General features: G+C 43.5%; 1 protein-coding gene across 1 annotated transcript in view; it reads left to right on the forward strand.

Annotated features, from left to right (window-relative positions):
• Positions 1 to 19283, forward strand: part of FCRL4 (Fc receptor like 4) — a 31609-nt gene extending 12326 nt beyond the window's left edge. Inside the window, 12 exon segments of the mRNA XM_027776577.1 lie at positions 1894 to 1953; positions 1956 to 2147; positions 2447 to 2561; positions 2563 to 2657; positions 2660 to 2713; positions 3530 to 3817; positions 10952 to 11069; positions 14007 to 14069; positions 14283 to 14469; positions 18300 to 18368; positions 19163 to 19201; positions 19203 to 19283. Coding sequence (XP_027632378.1) covers positions 1894 to 1953; positions 1956 to 2147; positions 2447 to 2561; positions 2563 to 2657; positions 2660 to 2713; positions 3530 to 3817; positions 10952 to 11069; positions 14007 to 14069; positions 14283 to 14469; positions 18300 to 18368; positions 19163 to 19201; positions 19203 to 19283 — 1361 coding nt within the window.
• Positions 19284 to 19932: the final 649 nt, after the last annotated feature.

Raw genomic sequence — 19932 nt, forward strand, 5'->3', positions numbered from 1 at the left:
TCTCTGTAGTAAGAACACATGCCCTATAGAATAGTAAACAAAATAATAATAATAAATAAAACTTTTTAAAAAGTCTGAGCAGCATGAGAATTTCCATCGAAGAGCACATTTTATCCTCCCCTGAACCTAGATTTGCATCTTTGACAATAATCGTGCTGTGCCACATACTCCACTGCACCAAAATCTGCCTGTATACAAAGAAATTTCAGAGTTTGTGCAAAATGGAAGAGATTTTGGTCATACACACACACACACACACACACACACACACACACACACACAGCATCATTTTCAAGCCTTGGGATCCTGGACAGCCATGTGGGACCTTAACCTAGCACCTTAACCATTATACCACTTGCGGGCCTCTAGATCTTTTAATATTTGATTTCATGTCCTGCAAATTTTTTTCAAACTTCCATTGAAACTTGAGTTTAAAGATATTAATCAACAAGCATTCTTGCACACTGACATAGTCAAAGAAATGAGTTCATTTTGGGGGTACAAAGGTGACGCTGCCCTATAGGATGCAATAGCCTTGTGAGGGAGAATTACACACTCAGGAATGCACTGCCCATAAAGTGCCAGAGAAGTGGGAAATCTCCAGCCTCCAGTCTTTCATCCCCACCTGTCCAGGTATCATTCCCTTCTTCCCTCCAACATGACTCTGCTTGGTACCAAGCTCCTATACCTCTTCCTGTCCAGTTTTACCCAGTTTAGAGATAAGGATAGGTGAACTCCAGGAGTATCAGCCATCAGGAGGAGGCATGAATGGCAAATTAAAGTCTGAGCAGCAGGTCAGCAGGTGGCATAGTATTTAAGGCACTAGACTTCCACATGGCTGACTGCAGTTCAAGCCCTGAACATGGCAGCTTGCTTTCTTACTTTCCCTCTGTGTGTATGTGTGTGTGTGTCTCTGTAGTAAGAACACATGCCCTATAGAATAGTAAACAAAATAATAATAATAAATAAAACTTTTTAAAAAGTCTGAGCAGCATGAGAATTTCCATCGAAGAGCACATTTTATCCTCCCCTGAACCTAGATTTGCATCTTTGACAATAATCGTGCTGTGCCACATACTCCACTGCACCAAAATCTGCCTGTATACAAAGAAATTTCAGAGTTTGTGCAAAATGGAATTAAAGTATGAGCTTATTTTGGTACCAAAAAATTGAAATCCATGTATGGTTTTTTTATGAACTTTTTGAAGAACCCTCCAGATGTCATTTTTTGTTTGTTTGTTTGTTTTTGTCTCACTTACCTTTCTCTTGCCTTTATTTATTTACTTATTCATTTATTCATTAATTAATTTATTTATTTAGGTCATTTTTTTAATAGATCCTGCTCTGAGATTTGGTTGATGTTGATTTTTGCCATTTTCTATGATGCTGGGAATTTGTTGTTGTTGTTGGAGGGTTCATGCTCTCTTCAGAGAGAGACAGAGAGGGAGAAAGCCCTCCCCTCCACCCCGTGGGGAATGGTCACATTGCTGCCATTCCTTCTCCTTCATTTCACCCTAATTTTGGGACTTGGAGTATGCACATACATGGACCAGCTGTGTTCTTCAAGCAGTCAGGTCCAGGATTCCAGTCATGCATGGCCGTGTGGGATCTAACTCCTTAACCACCAGGCCATACGCTGGCCCAGTATCAGGGATTTTTTTTCTCCCTCTGTGTTAGAATTCTTTGACCTTGAATGGTTGAACAGATTGTTTGGGATTTATTTAGAAACTATATCTGAAACATTTTACATTGATTTGGAAGGAGATGAGTGAGCTTAGATTAAGAGATGAAACCCTGTGGAAGAAAAAAGAGGACAACTCTTGTCATTCAAGAGACATAAGGAAGAAGGTAGTAAGGGTTCCCCGAATGATGGAATCTTTGTGCTGTTTCCAGAATTCCTCATCCTGCAGGCCCCACATTCTGTGTTTGCAGACAACATGTTGGTTCTGACATGCTGGAAAAGAGGAAAGAGAAGCTCACTGCTGTGGAATACACTTGGAGGGGAAAAACTATTTCTTCTTCTACAAGAAACTGGGATCTTCTTATCCCACAAGCAAGTTTAAATAATAGTGGCTCTTATCAATGCATTGGATCTGGGGACAAAAATTACGTATTTAGGTCAAATTACAAGATTATTAAAATTCAAGGTAAACCCTTCATTTCATACACATTTGCTTATAATGTCAGGGTGGGAAAATAGGGCATGGAGGGAGGGAATTTATAGGCTAATACTGGAACTTGGACAGAAGGGAGGCTACATCCTCTAAGAGACAGAGAAAGCAGAGAGAGTAAACTTGAATAAATCAGAGTGAAAAATGTGACCCAGGGGTTCATAGTTTGCCTTGCTGTGTGTGCCTGAAGTTTCCTGACAATGAGAGTACAAGTTGTCTCTCTCGGAGAGCTAAACACTCTTATGCTAAGAATTTGATCTACCTTTTCTCTTGAGAACTATGTCCACATCCAAAGCTGAAAGTCACAGCTTCTCAGCCTACAGAAGGGAGTCCTGTAAAGCTGAGCTGTGAAACACAGCTCCCTCCAGAGTGGTCAGACACTCCACTTCACCTTCTTCAGAGATGATAGGGTCATTCTGTTAGCCTGGAGCAGCTCCCTGGAGCTCCAGATCCCAACCATCTGGAGAGAAGACTGAATGTAGTGCGGAAACTGACCCACAGCATCTAAAGACACAGCCTCCCACCGCAGATCCGTGTACAGAGTAAGTTCCCTGGCCAGGAAGGCTGTGTATCTTCCCTAGTCTTCTCTGTTTCGGAGGGACCTGGCATGGGAGCTGTCCAACAGAGATGGGGTTTTGTCATCCTAACAGAGGCTCTGGACCGAGATACTGTAATAAAAGAAATTCATGACTTTATTTCTACCTTTATTACTCTAAAAACTCAATCTTCCTTTGAAATTGGTCACCTTAAAGTAAATTCATGGAGTTATGTTTGAGAGGTGGGGAAAAGAAAACAAGATGCCCTGCTACTGAACTGGCAGATTCTAGAATGCCAGATATCAGGGCAAACTATTTAGAAGACATGCACCTAGCTCTTCCTAATTAACAGCAAAACAAAACAATGTGAGTGTCTGTGATGTGTGCAACAAAAGAGGAGACACATACATAGAAAGTTAAACCTAATACTTTCCAGCTTGTCTTAGGGGCTGAAACAGGACTTCAGAAAACAGGTACGGTCCAGCCTAGTGCCATAGTGCCACTGTTGCTGTTACCTACTCTCCAAAACGATTTGTCTATTGTACCTCAATCAAGCTGAAAATATTAAATAATTCAGACCACTAGCCAGGATATCAGACTAAACCCACGTTTCTCCAAGGATAGCTAATTGTTCTCTCCTGAGGCCTCTCTCGGGTGGATATTTAGTGATATTTCCAGTAGTGATATTTAGTGATAGTCCCAGTCCACTGGCCAGAATGGTAGAAAGTGCCAAAGAGTATATCCCATAAAAGTGACCTTTTCAACAACCTAGCTCTGGCCTTCCCCACCCAAGGACCCACTCACTGTCTTCTGTTCACATAGGGATCCCTCTGTCTCAAGTCTCCATCGAGACCTGGCCCCCAGGGGGCCAGGAGGTAGAAGGGGAGACATTTGTCCTTGTATGTTCTGTGGCCGAAGGCACAGGGAACACCACATTTTCTTGGCACAGAGAGGATACAGAGGAGAGTCTGGGGAGAAAAGCTCAGCGTGCCCAGAGAGCAGATTTGGAGATCCCAGAAGTCAGGACGAACCTGGCTGGGAAGTACTACTGCACAGCTGACAACAGCCATGGCCCTATCCAGACCCAGATGGTGACCATCACTATGAGAGGTGAGTTTTAATCATCATTGACCTTCTTTATCATGGGCTAAGTTCCTCCAATTAGGAGTGAGCACAGCCGACATTACTGTGTGACTCTCCCTTTTGTTTCCATTTTGCCATCTTCCACAGCAATAAATAAAGTCTTCCATTGTCATGGTGATAACTTAGGCAAGTCAGAGTATGATATTGTGGTGAGGTAATGCTGGCCGGGAGCCATTTTGCCTGATGGAAGTGATTTGTACCTTCATGCTCCCATCATTGTGTGTTAATTATACCTCACCTTTCAGTAAGTCACCCCCAGCACATTAGACTAGTGTCCTTAAGTCCAAGAGAACCAAAGGGAGTAGGCACTCCTTTACTATTGGCCTGTGGGGTTCTCAATACCTAGGTTGCATGCAGGTCAGGAAACTTTTAAGTAAGAACAGATACAGAGCCTGGCTTTGTCCATTGAGGAGATGAATCTTCCTTAGGGATCTCATAGTTTTGGCTCATAGTCTTCTCCTCTGTCTCCAAGAAGCTATATTGTGCCAGGTTCTCACTTAGCAACCTTGGCACTAAGAAAGTACTCTCTACCAGACTTCAATTCCTCCTCTATCTCAGGTCCAGTTGCATCTCTGGCAATCCAATAAAATTAGCTTTTATTAAGACGCTACATAAAGAAAGATTTCCCTGCTTTCCTTTTCAATAAAACTCCTCAAAAGAGTTATCTGCACTTACTCCACTTCTCCCATTTTTCCTCTCAAACTTTTCATTATGAAGTTTGTCTCACTACACCAAGATGAGAAGGACTAGCACATGGCTTAATGATTATGTCACTGAACTCTCACATGGCCAATTGCGGTTTGAGTCCTGGATTAGGCAGCTTGAAACTTACACTGGGCATGTATTCATGTGTGCCCAAAATCCCAAGAGGAGAATGGAGGAAAAGGGATTGTTGTGTGGTTATTCCCCCTGCTCTCCCAGGGAGTGATTTCTTGCTTTCTGTCTCTTTGACCAGTGCATGTGCCCTATAGCAAAAATCTATCTATATAAAAAAAAAAAAAAGATTAGTCTTGAGATAATTAATAATCTCCATGCTGCTAAGGCCAGAAAAAAAAGCAGGAATTCTCAGTTTCCACTTTACTTGACCTATCTCTATTTTTCAACACAATTGATCCTTCTCTACTTCTGGAAACACTTTTCTCTTTGACTTTAGGGGCACAACTCACTTGGTACTCTCCCTATTTATCAGATACTCCTTTTGGGTTTCCTTTCTGTATCCTCATCATATTTCCAACATTCAAATTTTGAAGAGTTCCAGGGCTTCGCTATCTGTGCCCACTCCCTAAGTCATCTCACCTCAGTTTATTACTCTAAATGCAATTACAGTTCTATGTATTTATGACTCTCAAACTCAATGTACAGCCTAGACTTCTAGTTGAACTCAAGACCTATATATCTGCAATTTAAGTCAAATATTTTATAAGACTGGCTATTTAGGGTCAGTTCCATACCTTAGAGGTTAAGGGACCAACCCCCATATGGCTGACCACAGTTCAAATCCAGACTCTGGTGGTTTGAAAGATATGTGGGATATGTGTGTGTACACGCGCCAAGTCCTGGCAAGGGCATGTGTGTGAACACACTCCATTGGAGGGGGTGCTTCCTCCCTTGCCCTCTTTATGTATCTCTCTGCCTCTCTCTAATGAGCACACTTGCCCTCTCACAATTTTTTTAAAAAAGGAACAGTTAAATAGCATCTCAACCTTAATTCATCTGAAACCAAACTCTTGATTTTTTTTACCCCAAATAATTCCTCATTAGAGTCTCCCTTCAGTCGATATAAAACTATCTTCTAGTTGTTCAGGTAAAAATTCTGAGCATTATCCTTGACTCTCCTTTTTATTTCATCCTCCATTATCGATCACCTGCAAATCTTGATGGATATTCCCTCAAAGTATAGTCTGACTCTTACTACTTCTCATCACCTCCACTACCACCATGGTCCAAGCCATCAGCATTCTTTGCCAGTATTTTTGCAAATAACTTCTGTCTTGTCTGTTATTATGTTCCCTAAAAAACACCTGAGGCTGGGAGATTTATAAAAAGTAGAGGTTTATTTGGTTCATGATTCCAGTGGCTGGAAAGTCCAAAGACATAGGGGCCAGCATCAGACAAACCTCTGGCACTACATCACAACATGGATAACAGTAACAGGGTTGATGTTGGGCACGTGAAAAAACAGAGACCTGGGGGCAGTCCCTCTTTCTTTAATATCAACCCACTCTTATAGGAACTAATCCCATCTCACAAGAGCTAGAACTCACTCCAACTCCTGAGACAGCATTAAGCCCTTCATCGGGGCAATGATTCTATCATCCAAACACCACCCACCAGGCCTCATCTCTTAAAGGTCTTACCACCTCCCAATGCCACTAGGGACAATTTTTTTTTTCTAATTTTGTTAGTATTATTTAATTTGCTATAGGACTCACATGCTCACAGAGAGAAAGAGAAAGGGAAAGTGAGAAAGCAAGCTGCCAGGTCTGGGACTCAAACTGCAACTGGTCACATGGGAGCCTAGCCCCTCAACCACCAGGCCAACTGCTGACTCCAGGGCTGATTGTATTATATGACATGGACGTGTGGAAGATAAACCATTATATAAATCATAGCAACATCCTAACTGGTATTCACCTTCACCTGTTGTGTTCCAGTCTATCCATACACAGTATCAGAGGAAACTCTTAAATCATTAAGTAAATCATGTCACTCTTCTGCATAAAATCCTCCTCTGGCTGCTTGTCTCCTTCAGAATGGCAACCAGCATCCCGTCAGTGACTCACCAGGCCCTGCATTATCTGGCTCTCCTGCCACTCCGACTTTATCACTCAGCACTCTCCCCTCACCATCTCCACTCTAGCTACCATTGCCCTCTATCTCTTTTCTCAAATTTTTCATGCAGGATCCTACTTTAGGGCCTTCACATTGCTCTTCCCTGATATTCTCATACTCCCTGCTTCACTTCCTCCAGACTCTACTCACCTTCTTGGTGAGTCCTTCCCCAACCACCCTTCATAACTGCAGGCCTTCACCCAGAACTTTCTCTCCCAGTTCAGCTTGATTCTTGTCCCGGGGCACTTATCACCAACCACTGTGCCGTGTATGATCCTGTTTGCTGCCATCTCCCACTTCCTCCCCTAATAACCTCATGAGGGTGGATCTTTGCTTCCACTACTATTGTATCCCAAGTTCCTGAAACAGCGCTTGACTCAAGAATCCAATAAATATATGTTGAATGAATTAAGTGTGCATACATCATCCCTGTTGATTGTAGTAGCAATTCTAGAATATAAAGATATTATCTCCAGTCTACTGAAAAGGAAAGTGAAGCTCAGAAAGCAATTCTAGAATATAAAGATATTATCTCCAATGTACTTAAAAGGAAAGTGAAGCTCAGAGAGTTTGGTCATTTGCATAGGGTCACAGAGCTAATACATGGCAGTCTCCAGTTAAACCTTGATCCAATCATTTAACTCAGAGAGACAGAGAACAATGGCGAAGTTCTCCCAAGAAGTACCTACTGTGAGTCCTGCTAACCAAGCAGGGAACTGTTGTTTATGAGCATTCAGCTAGAACAGTCAGCGGGACAGTCAGCCACCAACCTGAAGGCTTAGTTAGAGGACCTGGGAAGGGGCTGCTGTGCTCATGGCCCAGCTGCTAAGTTTCCCTTCAACTCCCTTGAGGCGTATCCTGTGATCAAGCAGGGGCCCTCCCAGGTCAGACGACTGAGATGTTTTCCTAGAACTGGCTGCCGCAGAAGAATCTGCTTCTCAGCCTGGAAACAACATGGGGAATATTTCCCAACAGAAAAGGGGTGACACTAAGCCAATGTCATTTCAATGGCATTTCATTCAGCTGGGGCAAGAAGAGAAGGGGCTAGCAAAGCTGAAAGCTGCCAAGGACACCCTTTGAAGACTCCTGTATACCCTGAAATCCACCGTGAACCTGAAGGTGGGATGTTACTTCCCCAGGAAGGCACTTAAGTTCAAAAGTTTACCTCTAGGAGGAGCTCAGAGGTTATAATCCCTGAGGTGGGTAATAATTAATGTTTTCTTAGGTTTTTGCTATAGGGCACATACACTCACTTGAGAGAGAGAGAAAAAAAGTGAGAAACCATGCCTTAGGGGAAATAACCATGCTACAATCCCTTCTCCTCTACTCTCCCCTCGGGATTTTGGGTGCACACACAAACGTACCTGGCATGATTTTCCAAGATGCTGGATTTAGGACTAGAACCATGGTAAGCCATGTGGGAATCCAGTGCCTCAACCACCAAACCACCTGCTGGCCATAAAAATTAATGTTTTTAATTCACTCTTCAGTGTAAATTCCTCATCTTCCTTTTGGAGGTCAGGGTCATTAGAATGAATTAGTCTCCCCTGATGCAAGCAGGAGCTGGTCACTTCACACATATAATTTCATTTCACTCTCACACAGCTCTGCAAAGTAGGTGTCATTCCTCCATGAGAGAAGCAGATGATCCCAGAGATTATACAGATGCCAGGGATTCAGTTGATATTTGAAGAGGTGGGACTTCCTCCTAATACTTTTCTTTCTTCCTTTTTAAATTTGCAAGACAGAGAGAGGGACGTACAACCCTATCACACCCCACCTGCACCCCCACCTCAGCCAGCTCAGATCATGGACACACAAGCATGCCTGGCATGGACAGGGAGGCCTCCGGACACAAATCCACGACATTCCTATGTGGGCCCAGCACAGAAGAGCATTGCAGTAGCACACAACACCAGCTGCTCCCCTGAAGCTGTTTTCATTCATGGACTTTGTACAGAATCTTTGTGCTTAGAAATGAGAGGCTTTATAGTGGGGAAGAAACTCCACAGGAACCTGAAGCACTGGCTCAGGTGGACTATATTTGCTCAGGTTGCCAAAACAAAATACCATACATGGAGCAGCTTAAATAACAGACTTCAATTTCCCTCACTTCTAGAAGCCAGAAGTCTGAGATCAAGGTGCCAACATGACTGGGCTCTGGTGAGGGCTCTCTTCCTGTCTTTTAGACCACCTTCCTATACCCTCATGAGGCAGAACAAGAACAGAAACAAGCTCTGTGTTGTCTCTATTTAATTAATTTTATTTTACATTTACTCTGCTTCTTTACAACATACAAAAATCAACTTTCCCAGCATGAATGTGCTACATATTAGTCCAGTCAAAGAAACTACCATACGTGTTATAGTCAACAGATAATTTTCCATTTTTGTGTTCATTAATTTTTTTTTTGCCTTGATACCCATCCTCCACCTATTGTCCACCTTCTCCTCACATTCTCTCTAGTATCCACAGTTGCTCTCCATGGTTTTAGAAGGGCACTAGTCCCATCCTGAGGGCCCTATCCTCCTGACTTCATCTAACTCTACCTGCCTAAGGTCCCATCTTCAGATGGGGAAATTGAGAAAAAGGAGACCTAGGGTGATTAAATAACTTTCCCTGGCCACACAGCTACTAGCTAAGTGGGGGAAGTAGGTGTCTAATCCAATAATCTGGTTTTAGAATCTGTGTATTTCTAACTAAGACAATGTTCATTACTTCTCCCAGGGCAGCCATTTCTTCTAGGAAATAGAGTTGCCAAGAAGAGGGGATAATTTACCTTCAACCCCTTGAATCTGGGATTCTAAGCATGGGTATGTGTGGCAAATTCTGACTGCACAGGTGAGAAAAAAAGAATGGGGAAAGATTCAACACAGGACGAAGTACTCTATCCCTGCACTTCTCCCTTCTCTCTTCCTGTCTTGATTAGGTGCCATGGTGAGAGCCTGGGTTGATTGCCCCCGCACACTATAGGTAGAACCATCAATAGGCCAAACAGCAGGTTTGTCAGTTTTGTCAATAAGGGAGGATAAAAACAGAAATGGCACCAGCCATTACTGCCCAATGGCCACTCTGTGCCAGGTCTGACAGATGGAAAGAAATGGAAATTAGCATTGGTGTCGCTGTGCACTTGTGTGGCACTTGGATCTGAAGTCTGAATTTGGTTTGTGTGGGGATCAAGAATCTTCATGAAAATCACCACCATCCCTAATTCTTTGCCCCTCTATCCTGCATTTCCTTCTTAGCCCCTATCACCATGCAACATGTTATGAATTTATTCGTTTATTGACTGTCTTCCCTCCCTACACTATAAACTCTGTGAAGGCAGGACATTTGCCATCTTGGTCACTGCGGCATGTTTGACACTTAGATCAGAGTACCTGGCACATGGTAGGCTTCCTAAGTGTTCGCTGAATGAGTAAATGAGAGGATAGGAGAATGAGCCCAATGGAAAAATCAGAAACCCCCAACAATTTACTGTATATACTTTTCCATCAGTTCTTTTTTTTTTTCCTCTGCCTTTCAGAACACATGAGGCACAGGAAGGGGATTGCTGCCATTTCATCATGGTACCCCCAATCTATCAATACTTTCTTTTTTAAAAACAATTATTAATTTAATTAATTGATTTTTAAAGTTTGTTGTAAGGCACATACTCACCATAGAGACACAGAGAAAGAGAGAGAGTAAAAGCAAGCCACCAGATTTGGGGCTCAAACCTTGGTAAGCCATGTGGGAGTCCAGTGCCTTAATCATCATACCACCTGCTGATGTGTCCCAATATGATTTCTTAATGATTTCTTAATGGGGCATAATCTCAGAATTGCAGTTGTTCCAGTAGGTGACCTTGACTATGATGAAATCTGCTTTCTCTCTCAGGGAGGCTGCTGTCCCTAAGTTAGAGGCTGCAAACCACAACCACATCTTTCCACGCGTCTGGGGGAAATTCCCAGCGAGCCATATTACAAGAACATGGGCTATATATATACAACACACACAGCAGGGTTTCCCCCACATGGCCAGTTTCTGAAATGATTCACTGAAGGTAAAGGAGGCTACTTCCTGTTCACTTGAACCCTAACCCACCCAAGGTGAGCTCTTCTGGTCATGGCCTAGTCCCAGGGGTCTTCATGAGGCTTAGGTCCTTAGAGTCCTTTCTCTCTCAGGGCACAGGACCCCAGCCAAACTGAGGGAGGGTTCTAGGGTTTCATGTCAGTTCCAAGCTTTAAGCCTCTCCCCCTGGGGCTCACACACATCTTTTCTCTATAGAGACTCCAGGCAGTAGAAATGGCCTTCTTGTAGTGGGAGCGATCGGGGGACTGCTTGGTGTTCTCCTCATGGCTGGCACCCTGCTGACTTACCTCTGGCGCTGGAGGAAATCAGATTTGTATTCTTCCCTTAACTTTGCTAGGGTGCCTGCCCTATCCCTTCTTCAGACACCTCAGCCTCCAGCTAGCCTGAGTACCACCATGCCACCACTCTGCACCGCACCACCTCCAACACTCTTGTGCTCTCAGACCCTCCCTGAGCATGCGCTTTCCCAAATAGACATGATAAGTGGGAGCTGCTTGAATCTAATCTGGTTTATTAATTTCAAGTAAAAAGGAGGGAAGAGTGAAATGTTTACTATAAACTTTTAAGAGCTTTATCTAACCAATTTCCTCAGGCGGTTTCTTTGATTCATGCAGACCGGCCTACTAGATACTTTTGCCTACCCTAAATTTCCCTTAAATGAATATTCTAAATACTATTCTGAAGAATGACTGACTGTGGGAGCTGGCTAATTTCTGTTTTCATGCTTTCTCAGAGACTTCCCTCATCTCCACAGGTCAGCCTCCCCTACCTCAGGGAGACAGTCTCTCCAGGCTTTATCTGCCATGTGTTTCCAAAAGCTTCTTGTCTTTGTCCAGGTCAAACTAGTTTCAGATGCCGGAAAGCATGATGTAGAAGACAGGCACAGAACCTTCTCCAGCTCTAGAACAGTTGCCCACATCCTTCCACTCTGTCGTCTAATTCAATCCGGTTCAATTCAGCTTTACAGATACTTGCCACCACATTCTGTGTGCTCAGTATGGGGGACTGGACATGGGGAACTTTGGACCTCTGACCACAAGTCTCCTCTGGTTTGTGTCAGAGCCTGAGGTTCCTCTGGCATGGCCATAAATGGTCTTCAAAGTCTACCCACAGCTCACTACTCTGCAAGAGTGACAATTTGACTTTATTTGCTCGTTCCTGAGGTATATCAACACAGCCTTGAGCCCTAATAAAATCTCTAACATTTGCATATTTAACCAAGAAATGTGTAGTCCTACCCCAGAATGCTGTACACTTTTTTGATGTTTTGTTTTGTCTTTGCTACTAGAGAGTATGTGAGCTCGCCAGAGAAAGACAAAGAAAGAGAGAGAGGGAACGTGAGAAAGCATCCTCCAGGAGCAATGACCACAGTCCCTTCTCCCCCATTCTTCTCTTGGGATTTTGGGCACGCAAGTACGCGCACCTGGTGTGTTTTTCAAGCTGCGGGGTCTGGGACTTGAACCACGCTGTTGCCATATGGGATCCAGCTGCCTTAATCACCATGCCAGTGGCTAATCTAAGCTGTGTGCTTTGTTTAATCCTTTTTTAAATCTTTGTAATGTCTTTGTGAGAATCCTGCACTGGACCCATTTTTTAAATTACTTGATCAATGGTCTTTCAGGTAGCTCAGTGTGTTTGAGAAAGAGCTCCCCCTGCTGACATGAATATGCCTTTGCTTTATTTTGCAGGGGAGAGTTTCAAGGGAGAAGAAACCAGTTGAGTCCTCAGCTTCCCTAAAGAGCCTCTTTTGTTTACCAAGTGCATAATATGCAAATTTGTGGGGTTGCAAAACTAGGTCAAGTTATTTCTCTTCAACCTGTGGTTAGGCGCTCCCTTTTCACACTCTTTGAGTTGGCCCAAAATGAAGCTTTCTAGAACCATTCTTGTGAACTAATTGTTTTATAGATTATGCATGTCTTTAGATCATTTTCTTATTTGAAATTAATGCATTCACCTAAATGGATAATACCAAAGGTTATAGACTTTATGGACTGGTCCTTTAGTTAGACAATGTGTTGTTAAAATGACACGTACATGACTAGATTCTAGATTTTCCTGGGAAGTCTAAGTTTCTAATAATCACTTTCTTGCCCAAGACGTACACGCATACTCATTAGATTTTGAATCCTTAACTTTGGTTTAGAAAATATAATCTTCTTCTGTCTATCTCAGTGTCTCAGTCAGGGAACAATCAGGAACTGGAGCATAGGTCATGTCTAATTCCTTCTTAAATTGTCCAGACATGACAATGTGAAGACATTTAGCCATGACATCCTGATGGTGAGGGCAGTTTTTCTTTCCTTTCCTTCCCCTACTGCCCCCCGCCCAGAGGGCTGTGCAGTCACCAGAGAGAGAGAGAAAGTACTCCCCAGGGGGGTGTAGTTACATCGCAATTCCCCCTTTTCCATTTCTCCTCCCCATCAGAATTCCGGGCACAAATGTACAAATGCCCACTTGTTTCTCGTTTCTAATAATCACTTCCTTGCCCAAGACGTACACGCATACTCATTAGATTTTGAATCCTTAACTTTGGTTTAGAAAATATAATCTTCTTCTGTCTATCTCAGTGTCTCAGTCAGGGAACAATCAGGAACTGGAGCATAGGTCATGTCTAATTCCTTCTTAAATTGTCCAGACATGACAATGTGAAGACATTTAGCCATGACATCCTGATGGTGAGGGCAGTTTTTCTTTCCTTTCCTTCCCCTACTGCCCCCCGCCCAGAGGGCTGTGCAGTCACCAGAGAGAGAGAGAAAGTACTCCCCAGGGGGGTGTAGTTACATCGCAATTCCCCCTTTTCCATTTCTCCTCCCCATCAGAATTCCGGGCACAAATGTACAAATGCCCACTTGTTTCTCAAACAGCTGGAGTCAGGATTTGAACCACAGTCAGCCATGTGGGATCCAACTCCCAATATACAGTGCTTAATCACTGTACTATAGGGCCAGCCCAAAGTCAGTTTTTAACCATACAAGAGTGACCATTTTACTTACGAGATAATGATTAGTTCTATGATAGCAGAGACTCGCTGGCTTGATTCCCAATGAGCCTGCCCAGGGCTTCTTTCAAAAGAACAATCGGACTCTGTACAGACCTACTGAAGTTCAATGAAGCCATTCAAGTTTCCCAGTTCCTTAGTGACTGCTGACTTCCCCCTAGTCCTTTTTGCCTTCTCCTCTCTCCATGCCCGTCCTACTCTTATGCATGTTTTAATGCTCTGGGAACTATCATGTGTTTCTATGTCTCACAGGAGTGCTCCCACCCCAGGTCACGGAGAGTCCTCCTACTCCACCCACCCTGCCCCAGTGGAGCTGTTGTGATACGGCAATGTTGAGTTCCATGGACGGAGCCACTCCCAGTCTCAGCCAGGGAGCTGAAAAGCTCACTGTGCTTAGTTAGAGCCTTGAGAAGTGCCCTGGTCCCCCTGATACCCTCAATGAATTATTATTTCTTTGTGTCCAAGAAAAATGGGGAGATGCTTGAGAAGAATCATCTGCAACACATAACGCCAAGGGGGATGTTCTAGAAAGTGTTATCTTTTCTTTTCAGTGCACCCCAAAGAGGAAGATTTGGTGTATTCTGAGATCCAGATTACTCAGCTGGGAGAATCTCTGGGAAGAGATTCCTCAGCCTATTATGCCTATTCTTGGAACAGATATTTACTGAGCACCTCCTGTGTGCTGGGTACTATTGCAAGTACTGGGAGTCAATCAGTGAACAAGGCAGATGAAAGCCCTACAGTGCCCCGGTGTTCGATTCTACAGAGGGAAGGCAGACACTAAAAAGTAGATACTATGTCTTTGCTAATGATCAGATCAAAAATTGAGAATCCTGGGGCCAGACAGGAGTGCAATAGTAAGAGAACCCTCTGTGAGCCCCATGGGAGGGTTCTGGGTTCATATCCAGAAATTCCTCTGACACACACGTGTGCTCATGATCTGGGGTCACCTGAGGCCAGGGGTGAACCACAGCATGAGGCCCCTTTGGGGGAGATGCCCCTCTCTCTCTCTGTTATGAGAAAAATAAGTACATTTAAAAATATATTCAGCATTGAGACCAGCAGTTAGCATAATGGCTATGTTGTTGGACTCCCACGTAGTCGACCACGGTTCACGTCCTGGACCCGGTGGCTTAAAAAACTCACACCGGGTGCATGTGTGTGCGTGCCCAAGATCCCAAGAAGAGAATGGAGGAGAAGGGATTGTGGCGTGGCCATCCCCTCTGGGGGGTGATTTCTCGCTTTCTATCTCTCTGTCTCTCTCTGTCTTTCTGGCGAGCGCACGCGCCCTATAGCAAAAAAACCTCTCCAAAAAAAATATATATATATAATATATTCCACATCCTTTGGATAGATATTATGATCATGATAGTGTATGCACTAAGCTTACCTTTAGATCTGAATGAATAAATGTTGGTGATATCTACTATGTGGCACACATTGTGCTGAGAACATTTACATATAATGACACACACGCACAACAATGTGAATCAGATCTTGGTAAATGTGAATTTTGCATTATTGTGTTCCTTTCATTGCTACTAGAATTTGAATTTTGATCTGGAGGAAGTTAAATTACTTGGATAAGTTGGATCCTTCCAAAGCTTGCTTTTTATAAAAAAAAAGAATGATTTATTTAATTATTATTATTATTGTTATTATTTTAATTCACCAGAGAGACAGAGAGAGAGAGTGAAAGTGAGAAAGCAAGCCACCAGGTCCAGGACTCAAACTGCAGTAGAACATGTGGGAGTGTCCAGAGCCTTAACCACTATGCCATCTACTGGCCCCTTGAAGCTTGCTTTTAAGCATTGTTAGGACAGGTCCTAAGCAACATTTAAGGTAAGGCTATTTTAGCCTTAATATTAAGACAATGCGGGGCCAGCAAATGGTGTGATAGTTACAATGCTGGATTCCCACACAGTCGACCGCATTTTGAGTCTCAGACCTGGTTGTGTGTGCATGTGTGCCCAAGAGCCTGATAAGAGAATGAAGAGAAGGAATTGCAGCATGGCCATCCCATCTGGGGAGTGATGTCTTGCTTTCTGTCTCTATATCTCTCTCTGTCTCTCCGGTAAGTACACATACCCTATAGTAAAAATCTCTCCTAAAAAAACTTAAGGCAATGGATTTGAGGATTCTTCATCAGATGTCCATGTATTATAAGACCTATACAAGCCTTGGAGGTTATTCTTCCTCTCCCTTTCTGCTAATTCTAACCCTGGGCTATGACAGTTTTCTCACACCTGTGTGGTCATCATTACTCAAAGAATTGAGGAGACCTTTCTGCAGATCTCCTGAGCTTTCAATCTGCATTGCTGTTCTCGCTGGTACCCTATCCTATACATTCTAGCTGCCTTAGCATAGCAGAACTGTTGATCTCTGTTGCTTCAAGTCAGCAAGACCCAGGCTCGGTTGGGCTCCCCAAGCTGTGCTATAGCTTGGAAACTAGCTCACGGTGGTGAGCTGGGGTACCTACAGGATTCACGTTTTGCCTCCTTTCTCTTAGGGCCCTCATCCTGTATAACCTCCTGTTCAATATCTGAAAAAATCACTGTTTTGTCCTTTTCTTCTGATTAAAATGGGAAGGTAAATCCCGATCTTGTTATTACATCTTGGCCAGAATGAGCAGTCCTACTTTCATCTTATTCAGACCCCCATTCATTAATAAGTCAAGATCTGTGTTAAAAACACAGCTCTGGGGTCTAGTAGATGGCGTAGTGTTACATCACTGAACTCCCATGCAGTTGACCATGGTTTGAGTCCTGGACCTGGCGGCTTAAAACTCATGCCAGGCATGTGTGCATGAGTGCCCAAAATCCCAATGGAGGAGAAGAACGGAGGAGAAGGGATTGCCATATGCCATCCCCCTGGGGAGGTGATTTCTCACTTTCTGTCTCTCTGTGTCTCTCTGGCAAGCACATACTCCCTATAGCAAAAACCTCCCTGGGGAAAAAAAAAAATCACTGCTCTGTGTATCTGTAATCTATAGTCAGCTCTGGCTTTCTTGTGTATGGGCTCTGTGTTTCCCAGAATCAGGGAAATCTCTTCAAAGTTTCTAAAAGGAGCCTCTGAGGGCTCACTCACCAGGCTGGGGATTACAAAATAGCAACTCCTGCCCCACCATGCAACACACACTCTCTTTTTCTCATCTGATAGAGTTTCTGGGTGGAGACACATTACAAAGAAACTTATCTCTCTTAAAGAAATCTCTTCAACAGATCTTTCTTTTCCTCCCCACATGTCCTCTATTCTGTTGATTAACTCAGGCTCTTAGAATGAAAGAAACAAACAGTTCTATTTCTTTCATAAAGGTATATATAGCGTCTCACTTGGGAATTGAAAGTCTTCCATATCTTCCTGCCTAGTAGGAATTTTAGTTGTAACTGATGCCAAACATGCTTTACAAATGAAGTGTATAAGACTCAGAGAGGTTACAGACTTCCCCAAGGTCACAAAGCCAGCAGAAGACAAAGCTAAGGACAAGTCCCTGTCCTGCTACAACAGTTGCTGCATGTCTGATGTTTCTGCATGTCTGATGTTTCTGCATGTCTGATGTTTCCGTATTTGACCAACATGTATCACTTGATCGCCTGCTGTGTCTGTCATTTGGCTCCCTGAGCCATCCTCCATTGTTCAGGAGTGTTTGAATGACAGTTAAAATGGACATGTATTTGGATGGATTGAGAACATCTTCTCTAGAAACTGCCTTGATCATTTTGCTATTCTTCACCCTTGATCCTTGACATATTTGTCAAAATACCTGCTAATCTGAGCATTCTGCTGATGGACAAGTTCTATTTCAAGTACATGATCTCTGAAAAGGTTTTTTTTTTTTTTCCTCTACCTCAGATTTACATGAAGCCTCTGATATCATATGCCAAGTGCTGTGCATACAACCATTATTCAGGGGAGAGTACCTAGTTCTCTTTATATCATTAAAAGTATCTGTAGGGGAGTCAGCAGGTGCTGTAGTGGTTAAGGTGCTAGACTGCCACATGGCTGACCACAGTTCAAGTCTTGGACCTGGTGGCTTGAAAATCACGCTGAGCATGTGGGCACACATGTCTAAAATCCCAAGAGGAAAAGGGATTGAGGCCTGGCCATCTCCATGAGGGGTAATTTTTCACTTTCCCTCTCTCCGAATTACTCTGTCTCTCTCCTTTCCAGTGAGCTTAAGCACCCTGTGACAAAAACCTAAAAAATAAAAGTTCCTGTGGAACAACAGTGATGGTGGGACAACAGCAATGCAACTGGACTCACTTAGGAAGGTCCTGGGTTCAAATCCTGTGAGCATGTCAGAGGTGTGTGCACACAGCCTGTCTAGACTGTCCGAGACTAGAAGTAGATCCAGTGCGAAGACCCTGTTAGGGCTCTCTTTTCCTCTCTCAGGGTGTATCTTATCTTCTTTGTTCTTTTAGGCTCTACCTCTCTGTATGATTCTATGTGACACAGATGATTCTGCCTTTCTCTCCAAGATTTTTCATTTCTGGTCTGACGAGTCATGCCTGCTAAACGTTCCTCTGACTGTGGTTCCCCTCTAAGAAACCACAGCACGAAAATCAAAAGCAAGAATGTGTTAATGTAAAAGAGAGTTTTTCTCACAGGGTACAGGTAGGGGATATATACGCTCTCAAGGGAACTTACTGGACAATCAGGATGGAACTTTGTGGTTAGAGTGAAATGGAAGTGTTTTAAATTAAGAGAAGCAAGAATTAAAACTAAGAGAGAGACCAGCAATTGGCATAATGGCTATGTCACTGGACTCCCATGTAGTCAACGATGGTTCGAGTCCCGAACCTGGTGGCTTAAACTCATGCCCGGTGTGCGTGTGTGCGTGCCCAAAATCCCGAGAGGAGAATGGAGGAGAAGGGATTGTGGCATGGCCATCCCCCCTGGGGGGTGATTTCTCTCTTTCTGTCTCTCTGTCTCTGTCTTTCTGGCGAGTGCGCGTGCCCTGTAGCAAAAACCTCTAAAAAAAAAAAATACTAAGAGAAAATAATCTCTCAGCTTAGGTAGAGTAAAGAAGGGAGTTTTCTTAATGTGGTTTGAGGGAGGACTTTACAAATCAATGAAGCTTGAGCAGAACTTATAGAGGGCTGAGTTAGGAAATTGTAAAACAGAAAATGAAACCTGTTTATGGACGTGTTGGGGGTTAGGGTGGCAGGAACATGACAATCAGTGGAAAGGGCCCAGTGGCTGTGGAGAATAAGCTAGTAGATGGGGTTCTAAGTGGATCCTTTTGCTCATAATCCAGTGGTTCCCCTTCCCTCCACAGTCAATCCCTCCAGGACGCCTCCTGAGGAGAGGTAAGTTTCATTTCCCCACTGTTTCCCCTCCGATTACTGCCTTCAGCCTCACACACCCTCTCTCGTCCCAGTTTTTCTTCTTTCTTTTTTCCATCCCAGGACACCTCACCTGTCTACTCTGAGGTGAAGACACAGCCAGCTACCAGATGACTGAGTTGGAAGGGTCAGCTCTCAGGATAAAGAGGCCATGGACAGCTACAAAAATGTCTTACTCATGTGACTTATCCCTTATCCAAAGCTCCAAGCCCACCGCAGTCCTCAGCACCCTGGCGTGTCAACCTTGTTCCAGCTTTCCCGTTCTCACCCATATGCATTTACGTCCAGGCCTTCTAATTCGTCTACTCCACAGTGGGGATGGGTAGGCCTCTGAAAGATAACCAAAATGAGCAGGACCCACAATGAAGAGGTCACGTGTACCTCTTCTGATCCTAACTTAATGTATTCACTAGTGCTTGACTTGGAGGAGGGGAAGAAAGAGAGAAAAAGATTGCTTCTGAAAAACAAAAACACAAATTTTAGTGAATTGAGAGTTGCCCAGAGACAAAAAAGAACTCAATGAACCTGACCTCTGGTTGGCGTATTTACAACACTTTTCTCACTAGAGAATTGTCTGCAATGACTGGCTTAATTTCGAATGGCCGACAATGTATTTCCCTCCTGTCTACAAAGTTTGCACTGAGAGGATTCCCTTTCAGACAAAAGGATCCAACATAAATGGATTACAGAGGAATAAATTTAAATGAAGATATTAAACATTTCACAAAATCATCAGCGCTGGAAAAGTAGGCCTTAGGCTGAGCTTCCAAAAGCACGAAGTCATGTTAACGTCATTAGGAGCAAAGACTTCCAGCATTAGAGAAAAGAAATAC

Source organism: Tupaia chinensis, unplaced genomic scaffold (genome assembly GCF_000334495.1).
Source record: "Tupaia chinensis unplaced genomic scaffold, TupChi_1.0 Scaffold000684_1, whole genome shotgun sequence".
Taxonomy (NCBI): Eukaryota; Metazoa; Chordata; class Mammalia; order Scandentia; family Tupaiidae; genus Tupaia; species Tupaia belangeri.